The sequence below is a fragment of the Pavona decussata genome, unplaced genomic scaffold, assembly GCF_977016875.1.
Source record: "Pavona decussata unplaced genomic scaffold, jaPavDecu1.1 SCAFFOLD_51, whole genome shotgun sequence".
Taxonomy (NCBI): domain Eukaryota; kingdom Metazoa; phylum Cnidaria; class Anthozoa; order Scleractinia; family Agariciidae; genus Pavona; species Pavona decussata.
Window position 1 is genome coordinate 2350540 of NW_028145473.1, and position 12206 is coordinate 2362745.

Here is a 12206-nt window from a genome sequence, read left to right on the forward strand (position 1 = left end):
TCTGGCCAAATCGTTTTTGCGTTGTAAAACTTGAAAGTGTCCTCTCCAAGCGAAAATTGAAGTTTGAGAAAACAGTAATTCGCTGTCATTCAAAGTAAAGTTTTACTTCAGGTTGCAATCACTTGCTTCCCAATTTCTCGGCAAATATTCACTCCTTTTCGAAAATGTTGTTTTGTTAGAACATAACTGTATGATGACTTTATAGAGTACAAGGCTTTTGTGCTTTTGCCCCTACCACGTTCAACCTAGCTGAACAGGTCACAAGTGAAGGGCCAGACTAATAGAGAACCTTATTCTCCAGGCTGGGAGTTGGGCGTGGGGTGGACCAACAACCCCACCTTACAAAAGGGTTACAATTTCCAATTTCAATATTTAATTTTCTTAACTTAATTCAAATTTCATAACCAGAATAGAAACTAACAAAGTTTACAAATACGGTATTTGTCTGCCAGTTTTAAATAATTAATAAGTTTAATGCAACTGGGCTGAAGTCATTAATACATAATTAATCCAATTTTAATTTTCTTAACTCACTTCAAATTTCATCACCAGAATACAAACTGACAGAATTATAGGTTCTCCAATTGATTTAATATGCATCAATCAGTCGGTAAGAGAACTGCACTGTCTACTGCAAGTTCAAAGTTGCACGTTAGGGTCCTGTTCAATACAGAAATAATCAGGTGCTAATGGACATTCATCGTAATACTTGAGGCTTCAAATGTTGCCTTAAATGTCAGAAATTCTCAAGCTAAAGGGTTATTAAGTACCAAATTGGTACAAATGTGTCAGTCTAATACCTGGTCAGAGCTCTGTACTTCTTGTCAGTAAAAATAACAAAGTATGGCACCAATGTTAAAATCCAGATTAATGCACCAAGCAGCATTCCAAGGACAGGGCGTGAGAAAAACACACTGAAAGAATTAAAATGAACTGTTAGTGGACTCTCGGTAATAACAACATTAGAAAGGGGGTTTGATTTTGTGATATTACAAACAAGCGTGGGTGCTCGATGCCCTGGTAAGGGGGAGTTTATAAGTGAAACTTCGCACCGGTGTGAGTTCCATACCGGACTGACATTGTGATTTCAAACCGTGTTTACATGAAGAAATGAGATTTTATTCCACGTTTTCATGTGAGGACACTTCATGTCGTCCGACATGATTGTAACGCCATCTTGGATTGGATGTCGAAGACTACGCATGCGCTACACGTTCCAGACTCCCGGGAGAGTGATGTCATCCCGGAACGAACAGTCGTACCGGGTTTACATGAAATCGGAATGAGTTTTCGTACCGGAATAAAAGGGAAAGAACTCTGAAAGCCACGCCTTTGTTACAATTTGACCTCAATATGAAAGCGAGGCTAAGTGCAGAGTTTTTATTATGAAAATTAGTTTTCATTCAGATGCACACAAAACTGATTTTCACATGAAAACCTTTCATACGGAGGTTCACAGCAACTCGAAAATGGCTTATTTTAAGTAGCACACAATTTGGGCTACGTCGCACTAAAATCAGCTAGTCAAAGGTTGAGCAAGTGTGGCTTCACATTCGCTTCACCTTGCTTTACAGCATATGACATCATCTAACAAACCCCATCCTACGAAAACAGACCACGAGATTAATTGACGCAACTAAAAGAGGAATGGAATCGAAAAATCAAAAGCAACACTTGGATCCGAAATGTTTTGACATGTTTGAGAAATGTTCTCCTAAAAAAAAGCAATTGGCTAGGCGAGTGAAAGAGCTTTAATTGAGCTTAAATGCAAGTTGGAACACAGTGAACAGCTCAAAATGAATTCCAACGTTATTAACAAATTAAAAGCATTTACGTATCGTTGCTCCACCGGTCCTTGAAGAGATTGGCGATTAACTGTCACCAGACTATATGTCAGCAAACTGAGTGCGCAAAAATACTTTCCTCCTTCACTACACTCTCACGCAACATTACAATTATTCAAACTCCTGTAGTTCTTTTTAACAAGAACCCCAAACAATCTTATCACGAATACTCACAAAGTCTAGAATAGATCACGCACTACTGTTGGACAATAGAGCAAAGTAAACTTTGCGTTACAACTGTTACAAATGTAACTTACCTGACACAAAAGCAGAATAAAATGCTCGCAATGAGGTATAGAAGGAACAGGACAAAGATCACGGTGAACGCCGAATATTTAAACACCAATACCTGCAAAATAAAAGCAAAGAATCTACTTGATTGGACATATTTTAAAACATCCATAAATACATGTAGGCTCTCGGCTTATCGAATTCAATTTTAGTAAGCGATTTCAGGGGACTCATAAAAAAAATGTTTAAAGTGCACATAACCCCAAAAACGTTTTCCGCTTAAATAAATCTTTGCACCTGTTCGAAGCGCATTGAGCCTTTTTGCGCCTTTTTTCAACCAAATCTTGACTATTTATAGGCTGTAAAAGTTACGAAATCTAGCCATCATCTGTCGCATGACCGAGCTAGTAAGGGGCATGGGTCTATTCCTTACTTGACGTCACAAACTGATTTGCATTGTATTAAGTCTTTGTGAAAATGCATGTAAAGCAGTTTGTGACGTCATGTAAGGAATAGACCCATGCCCCTTAACAGCTCGGTCATAGGACAGATGATGGCTAGATTTCGTAACTTTTACAGCTTATAAAAAGTCAAGATTTAGTTTAAAAAAAAGGGGCAAAAAGGCTCAATGAGTTTCGAACAGGTGCAGAGATTTATTTAAGCGAAAAAAATTTTGGGGGTTATGGGCACTTTAAATGATATCAATCAAAAGCTTTTTAAAAGACCACGAGGTTGATCTAAGAGACTAAATGTAATGTTAAGGGTGACAAGGATTGTGAAAATCCTCTAAAACGTGATAAAATTGCCATTTGATACACATTCCTTTTCGAGGCTATTATGAAGAATTTCGCAAACTCATTATTAACCCATGAAGAGGAAACAAAGAAAAAGAAGGTTTGAAAATGTGACCTTAAATATCGTAAAATTTGGTGAACTTTTGATTTGAATTTCTCAACGAATTAGTAGTGGTTTGAGAAACTACATCAAACACTCGAAAGAGTGTTTCATCCGATACCCAAACATCTCCCAGTTGGTAAAAAGAAAAACTGTCGGTTTTTTCAATCCACTTCTCGGAGTTAATGGCAATCAGATAAAACGCTCTTCCTCGTGTTTGATATATTAAGTGAAAGTGCAGTTTGAGTAGTTTCTGTTAATCGTGCATTTTGGGATGTCTCTTAGTAAATACCCCCTCACCCCTCCCCCTTATTATGTGCTAAGTGGAGGAAATACATAAAATACTCAGAATACTCAATACCCCTCCCCCCCTCCACCAGTTACACATTTAAGGTTTCCCCAAAAACGATTCTCTCTGACATGCTTTTTTAATTTACCGCACCCCCATTATAATTCCTTCTGTACTTATCCACTCCACTTGACATCCTCATAATTGCGATGAAGTATGATGTTAGGGCATAGTCCGATCTTGGCTCCCTACCTCCCCCTTAATCAACGTTCAACGATTTTGGGGATTATGTTTGTTTATGTTATCAACAAGATGGCGTTATATAGAGAAAATGCATATTCCACTTCTGTGCCAACTTTTTTTTGCAAAGTTCTGCTAATGAATGAATTCCAGTTATGTTATTTTCTGCTTTCGGATTGCTTCAGAGCAGTGGGCTTTGATATGGTTAGGCCGATTAATTCTGCAGGATGTTCTTCCCATGAACCCAGATTAATGGTCTTTGCTCCCACGAGTCTCCTGTAGCTCAGTGATCGATAGAGCATCCGAACTAGTAATCACAAGGTCTTAGGTTCGACTCCTGATAGCAGCACTCAGATTTCCTTTTTCCGTGTACATGCATGCCTGTGTCACTCACTGAAACAATACATCACTCTAATCCCTTGCAATTCTCCACTTTCACCAGACAAGTATAATACGCCCTGAACAATTAAAACAACAAAAACCTTTTACATGTTAAGCTTACCTTGATTAAAATCGACATTACAATGCCAGAAATGAGCAGAAACAGCAAGTTCTTCGTGAACCACGCACACCAGTGAACCCAGTTGGCCAGACCCATCATCTTCATCGATTCCTTCAAGCGATTCTGTTTCTCAAGAACCAGCTCCTAAAGTAATAAAAGATTAAATCAGTTAACAGTTATGGTGAGTTCTTGTACTGTAAAACACATCATCAGCACATATCCTTCCGTTCTGGCGATCACAGCCGTGAAATTGCTATTAGTTGAGAAGAAATTAGGGAATGGATTTATGGATACCAGGCAGTCAACTATCGCCTATTATGGACACCCCGATAATACGGACAGTAGCTAACCCCAGCAAAAATAAATTACAGACGTTTGACTGAAATAAATTCCCACTATAATACTGACTCTCGCTATTAAGGACACTAACTTGCAGTCCTGAGAGTGTCCACAATAAACGGAGTTGACTGTAATTGTTAAAAAAATTCAAATACATTGTAACACGGGCACTTTCAGAAATATCCATATCCCCATGGCATGTCCATTAAAATTCCGAGCGGGAGGAGGGTCATAAACACCGAGCCAGAGGAGTGGTCCATACCCAGAAACTGTCTTCAGTAGAAGGGGATGGACATTTTCTGGAACAAGACATCATAACAGGAACTGCAAATCCTAAATTTTAAACTGAGATTTAGTTCAAAAAGAACATAGATACACATGTAACATCCCGCGCCTACCATTTCCAGCTGACACTGGCCTTTCTCAATGTCGTAAGTTGCAATCAAGGAAGAACGAGAGCCATAATCAGTAAGTCACAACATTTTAATTAATTAGTTTTAAATGACCAGTTTTAACCAAGTAAAATATACCCTTTTCAACTCATATATTTTTTCTTTGAAAACAAGGTGTTTACAGCCGTTCCCTTAACACTATTATAAATTACTGTATAAAAAGATCATTTTTTCTGAGCCGCACAAGCCACTGATTTGGACACTATAAGTACACCGTAATTAATGACCACTACACTTTTTATCAGTCTTGATCCACCTTGAATCGTATGATAATTTGTAGTAAAACATTGTGTTCTGCTAACTCTCAGTTTAATCCTTCCAAACTGGGTCAAATAACCCAGAATAAACTAGCAATTTCCTACCCCCCCCCCCCCCCCCCACGGACTTAAAAAGCCTCTGTAAGATTACATGTGACTACTGTAAGTAGCTTTTTGTAGCAAACACTACCTTGATGATAGTCATGGCTGAATACATCAGGCCTAACATAACCAGCAGTGGCATCATCAGGGAAACGAGACTCATAACGTAGTCAGTGGTATAAGATGGGTAAGGAAATTGCTGTAAAAAAACATTAAAATAATATCTCACACATTTAATGTATGCAATGCATATCTAATAAAAGAACAAAGATTTAAAACAATATGCAGTCAGCTTTTTTACTGAACATGTGATATGTGATAAAAAGATACATAATTTTTTTAGACGGTCTGATATTATGCCTCTGTCACACTATAATCTATAATTAACACCGCGACCATACGGTACTATGACAAAAAGATGCTATGACTGTACAACACTATGATGATGGTGCTAAGCAATGACACAAGGCTTCTTTGCTAAATTGTGTTTTTCCCAGACCTGCATCGTTACTGGAACCTTGTCTTGTTTCAAAGCTGATTGCATCTGCATAATAGCCATGTCTACTGCATACTGCAATGGCAAGAATTTGTCGTTATACCGCGACCTACATGTACAACGAGAAAACAAATGTCATAAATTAAATGTTCAACGTTACACTGAAATACTTGATTTTGCTGTCTCTTATTAGTTAGTCAGTACATATTAATCTGATCTGAAGTCACTAATAGTCTACATCAACCCTCCCCCAGTCCTGTCACTGCACTTCCACTACAAGAACGTAATGTTAATATCCACTTGTTAATAAAAAAATTGCAGGATCCTTAACAGTATCCTGAAGGATCGACCTTTGCACTTGGCACTGACATTATACAGCTATTAACGTTGTCGGATCAAAGTTTAAAGCTTAAAGACATCTTCAAAGAGGCTGCCACCTCATCCATTTGATATCCTAATATTTCTTTCATTCAAATGGCTCGCCATCGTATATCTTCAGTGGACAGACGAGGAACAGCTGATTTTGATGAAGTTATTCATAACAAATACACAGAATCTTGAGGTCTTGTCTTAAAGCTTTACACTTTGATCCGACAACGTTAATTGAAATAGCTGTATATTTATTAATAAAAGCACATGAACTTGGGATGCTTACCCTGCATAGCCTGCGCCGTCTGTCTGGTAAGGAGGATAAGTGGAAGCAGTATCCCATGTGTTAAACAGACGAATGGCATATCTGACTTGATGAGGAAGTTGGCTTTTATCTTCAATATAGAACTCAATAGCTGACGAGAAAATTATCCAAACCATCAAGTGAGACAGTCAGTCCTTAACAAATATACCCCATGTAAACTTTTTGGCGCAATCGCAGTGGCAGCATCCGTGAATTTCACCACGATGGTGGTGCAATTGTGACACTGATAACAATCTGGTGACCGTGAATGGGAAAACGTACACTAACGCTTTTCCGTTAAACGGTTTAAAAAAACGGTTTTAAACGGCTACCTCAGGCATTTAAACGATTTCCATAACCGTTTAAACGGATAGCTTAGAGCATTAAACGGTTGACGGATAGGTGAAAGCGTTAAAGGGTTGCCATTACTTTTCCTCCATTATGCATGACGTATCTAATAACCTTACTCCACCTAACATCTCCACTCTATTCATCCAAATACAATTTCTATATCAAACGCTCTCAAACAAATCAATTGAAAAATTCCTTTCCCAGAATTGGAGCTAAAATATGGAACAGTGTTCCATCCAATATTCTCAAACTCATTAATAATTCATGAAGAGAAAACAAAGGAAATCACTGTCGTGAAGGAGGTTTGGAAATGTGATCTTAATTATCATAAAATTTTGTGAACTTTTGCTTCGAATTTCTCCAAGAATTATCAATAGTTTGAGAACACTCGAAAGAGTGTTTTCTCCTATTTCCAAACACCTCGAAGTTGGTTAAAAAAAACTTGGCTGCGCCTCGTTTTTCCAACCTACTTCTCGGTGTCTGGAAATCGGAGGAAACACTCTTCCTCGTGTCTGATCTATTACTTCAGAAACTATCCAAACGTAGCTTTGAGAAAAAACTACACGAAGCACTATTTAAGGTTCTGTCACTTGAGGATACCTATGTTGACGTGTCTACTCTGATCTCTAAACTGTTGCAATATTCATAACTTATAACCACAAACCGCCAGTGTATAACATATACATATACATATATATATGTATGAATTTATTTTTATAGAGTAATCACTTCATTCTCTCAGTATAATATTACTATTCTACTCCCTTATTTCTTTTAGTGTCTCTTTAATATATTGTATATCTTCTTCTTGTCTTACTCTGCCCACTTTGATTAGCTTTCGCTACCTGCGGTCTAGTGTGTTTAGTAAAAGAAGTTGTATTTCTCTGTACTTATACATTTATATATTTACAAATTAAGTGTACACTTAACGATGATATAAATGAAGATTGCTGTCGTTTAAATGGACAGCTCAGAGCGTTAAACGGTTGACCAAAGTCCAAAAACGGATAGTTTAAGATACGGTTCAGCTGTCGTGATCGTTTGAGGGAAAACTTACAACAACGGATATCGCGAAGACAAACTAACATACGCAAGCTTTTATTAATTGTGGTCTTTACTCTCCGCGAAGATCTGTTTCAGGCAGAACGTAAACATAAACTAGCTATAACCATTGATTCACAACAAAAGACATAGCATGAGATGTTTAAATTAACGGGAAGCCATAAGTTCCACTTTCGACACGCTCACGTTCCTTCGCCGGAAAGTGTAAGTGGCGATACACCAATGGCAGTGACGGTGTCATCCTAAACCAATGTTTTTGAAAATTGAGTAACACACAGGCCCTAAAACCAAAAGCACCAATTAAGTTGCTCTTTGCTACCCGACCGAACTGCAAGTTAATTGACAATCTTATAGACAAGCAGAGTTCCTTAATATCGAAGAGAAGCGGGATTAATCGAGAAGAACATTTTATTTGATACCACGAAGGTTTTCCGACGTCACTTTTCATGTATGCAAATTTCAGGTCAGTCGTATTTTTTTTTTTCATAGGAACAGGAGTTGAAGTTAACCGGCTGAAATAATAGCGTCAAATCCAGGGGAAATCGGATTTCTTTCGAGTTAGCGGGTTTCGATTTATATTACCAAAATCTCATCTCATTCAGTGTCAAGCGTAATCGATAAGATCAGGACATACACACTGAATTTACAAACAGCCAAACACAACACTTCACGCATTTCTTTCTCCGGCCGCAAAATGTAATCATTCAACTAACTTTAAAGATCCAAGGCAATTCCGTGGGTGAAAGGCTAAGGGTAAAACAGAAAACTGTGTGAGCAATGGCAAGATTTCAGTCAGGTGCTAGGCAACCAAAATCGTTCACATGTATCAAGTTTCATTCGGCAATATCACGACGCGAGGAACAAGATTTTCTGAGGTTCTTTGAAGGAAAACACGAATAAGCATTAAACGGATGCTAATTTTTTAAACGGATAAGCAAACCGTTTAAACGTTTTCACTAAAGCGTTAATGGTGCTAATTTCTTTTAAACGGATATCCAAACCGTTTAAACGTTTTCTCTAAAGCGTTAAACGCATGCTAGGTTCTGAGAACCGGATAGCACAACCGTTTAAACGGTTCACGAAAGCGTTTAAACGTATATTAAACGGTTTTGACCGTTAAACGGAAAAGCGAAAGTGTATGTTTTCCCATTCATTCAAATTATTTATTAATTAAAATGCATAATTTATGCATTTTAATTAATTTGAACATCAAGAAAGCTCAGTCTGTGATATCAGACAAATCTTACTGTGATCAACGCAACTCGCAATGAGATCTTGCCACATTTATCTAAAATTATGGCCACGATCACTGTGCGTTCCTGCCATAAATCCATGAATTTGGTCATAACTACGCTAACTGTAATAATTTGATTTAGTTTTCCTTCCAATATTAGCGCACCTTTCTAATAAGCACTTCCCCTTGAGTGTCATTTTGTTACTGACCACTCCTATTCCAATAATTGCTCCCTTCCAGCCGAGACCTCAGCCGAGATCTGGCCAAGGACATGCCCTCCTAAATTTTTACGTCCTATGTGTTCAACATAGTCACGTACATGTATAGCTAAACAACCTGTCACAAAGAATCTCTCGTTTCCAACGCTACTACAAAATGTATCCAACGTCCTTGGAGCTACCACTACAATGTATACTAAAGGCCTGCTCTAAATATTTTATAATCATTTGGTGTTGTGGTCACCCTGCCAAAAAGGATTCAGTTATATTTTGGTAACTATATATTAATTTTTACAGTAACTTTGTATAATTACTTCCTATTGACTAAATCACTACATATATGAAAGGCTACCAAAATAAAATGTAAAAATTACAGTCTTAGAATTAACTTTTTTATATACAGTCAAACCTCCCGTAAGCGACCACCCATAATGTCAAGGACATGTGGTCGCTTACGGGAGGTGGTCGCTTGCCAGTGGTGAGACCACGAGGGGTCTAAATTTCGGTTAATTTACATATGGTAATTGCGGATACCTAACCCTTTTGCCAGTGCTTATCGAAACCCAAAGTAAGAAATTTTCTTTAGACTGCCTGATTTAGGAGCAAACGATATTTTGGCAATGTTAGATTTCAAGCTTGAAACATCTTCAACTTTCGCGTTTATTTGTTTGTTTGTTTGTTTGTTGCATAATCCAGTTGACGTTCTTTATCGCCACAATTTTTCTGTTGACAAATACAAGGTTGAGAGATTGAGCACCGGTCATGCATGTACTTGCATGCTATTAACAAGATAAGAGAGTTTCTTTCCTACAAGGGATTCAACCTGATTAAAGTGTACACTATAGTGCATGTGTATCTTATCAATTGCTTCAATGTAAAAGCTATTTCGGGAGACACTTTCGGTAGCTCCGGCTGTGAGATTTTAATACGGCGTCTGCTGTAATTGTGTCGGCCAATATGTTACAGCGACATATTTTGCAACTTCCACCGTGAGATCAGAGAAACAGCAGAATGGTTGCCTACGGGAGGTTAAAAACAATTGAAAATTTTAAACAAAATCAATCATCTCTAAGAGTGGTCGCTTACGAGAGGTTCCATATATAGTGATTTAATTGACTTGAAAACTTTTGGTATTTTGGAAAAGTCGGTCGCTTACGAGAGGTGGTCGCAAAGGGAGGTTCGACTGTATTTTTTAAGTGTGAGAAAAATTTCTGTTCACAGTATATGACTTAAAATTATTAAGGACATCTTAACCCAGAAGTTCAGGGATTCAATCCCTAAACAAAAGCTGCTCTGAGCATGAAAAACATTTAAATATTGGACTAAGAATTGCAGTCGTTTTCAAATTGCCTACTGAGGTGAAAGATTATTAAGGTAAAATGTGATAAATCATTAACCAAAAAAGCAACCAACATGACTTACCTCCAAGGTATTTCTCTTTGTTTTCTGATACTTCGTCTGCCATGCTATCACCAGATGACCACAGTTTCCCTGTGTTTTGGCTGCTATTTATTGCTGTCACCTCATAGTTCAAGATTTTCTCTACCTTTGCCATCAACTCCGACACTATAGTGGCAGCCAACATAACATCAGCCAGTGAATGGTTCGTGAATTTGAGGGAAGCAAGGGATGTTGATGGGAGCATGAAGGGGGCCAGGCCCCAGGAGGAGGGGTAGGACTCCAAATCATGATTCTGAACAAATTCTTAACTGAACAACAAACCACAGTTCATTACCTTTAACCAGTTGTTAAGTGAATTCTAAAAAGGTATAATATCATGTCGTATACATGTAATTTATTAATAAGCAAAATCATAAAATTAATTCAATACAATTGCCATTTCACCCAGGCAGCAGATTACAGTTGACAGCCATTACTGTATAATCAGCCAATCACATTTTTATTAATGGGAAAACCATATTACAGTGGAGGAAACACATGAAAATTAACTTTTAATCATGAACTTAGTTTATTTCTGGATTCCGTTGAGTAATGGTATGTCCAAGATTATAATTAGAGCTGCAGTTTAAGCATGACAAGCAGATCTTGTGCATAACCATCATCTCAGAGCCCTGCAAACACTCATGTAAATATCACCTGGTACAAATGTAGATGTAGGTACAGCTGTACTTCATATTTTCTAATCCAGCCGAATACCAGTCAACAACAAAAAATGTTTAATAAAAATTAACACTGACAGAAATTTCGACAGAGTGTTTAATGTACTTTCAAACTTAATAGTTCAAATGTAAAACATCCTAATTGGTGCATAATTGAAGGGGTGCGTGGAATAAGGCCCTAAGTGACTTTTGATGTAAGGTCAAATTCTCCTTTTGTTTCACAAGTGAATACAATGAAATTTGGAAGGAGAATCTAGCTTTTTATCAGAAGTCACTTGGGGCTTTTTTTCAGGCACCCCTTCAATAATACAAAAGCTTCTAAAGTATGATTTACAATAAATATTATTGTATATTTAGTATTCCGACCATGGATCAAAGCATCGATCTTCATCAGATCATTGACCCTGCAAACAGTTTAATTATTGTAACCTTTTTATGGCTAGTTCCTGGACATAGAGTAAGTGCAACAGACCCAATGGTGTCTGTTCCTGTCCAACTTTACTATACTGTAATAATGATTATATGATAATTTATTATATAAATATAAATATCCACTAAATCTAATTTGGTTCAATTTGTAAATAATTCCTACCTATTTTGGTTGTTGGGTAGAATGCCAGTAGTGACCCTTCCCAAATTCCTATGGAAGATATTGGTGATGGTTGAAAGGCAGCTAAAACAAAATAAACAATTTGTCTCAGATGTCTCTTAACAACACTGACAATAAAATACTGATATCTTCAACAATAATGTCTCTGGATGCAGAAACAAGGTCCAGTTATTTTCACTCTGATTATTGACTGCCTGCTGGGTACAGTGTACATGTACATATGTATAAAGCCATTATCAAAATTGTAAATGAGTGTTGTAAAACCAAAACCAATTAAGTAATTACTGTGGCC

General features: G+C 37.4%; 2 protein-coding genes across 7 annotated transcripts in view; one reads left to right on the top strand and one right to left on the bottom strand.

Moving 5' to 3' along the window:
- Positions 1 to 12206, top strand: part of LOC146481049 (uncharacterized) — a 418045-nt gene that overhangs the window by 123834 nt on the left and 282005 nt on the right. The gene's annotated exons all lie outside the window — the stretch shown is intronic.
- The window catches only part of LOC146481053 (phospholipid-transporting ATPase ABCA3-like), a 64070-nt gene that overhangs the window by 40028 nt on the left and 11836 nt on the right, over positions 1 to 12206 (bottom strand). For 3 of the 4 annotated variants that reach the window (XM_085108720.1, XM_085108719.1, XM_085108722.1), the window contains exons 4-11: positions 11897 to 11977; positions 10607 to 10750; positions 6302 to 6431; positions 5650 to 5755; positions 5239 to 5349; positions 4001 to 4144; positions 2102 to 2193; positions 801 to 914 (exon numbers count right to left, since the gene is read on the bottom strand). In XM_085108720.1, coding sequence (XP_084964846.1) covers positions 801 to 914; positions 2102 to 2193; positions 4001 to 4144; positions 5239 to 5349; positions 5650 to 5755; positions 6302 to 6431; positions 10607 to 10750; positions 11897 to 11977 — 922 coding nt within the window. Of the gene's footprint in view, positions 1 to 800; positions 915 to 2101; positions 2194 to 4000; positions 4145 to 5238; positions 5350 to 5649; positions 5756 to 6301; positions 6432 to 10606; positions 10751 to 11896; positions 11978 to 12206 lie in introns of those variants that run through there. The other variant, XM_085108721.1, reaches the window with a different exon arrangement.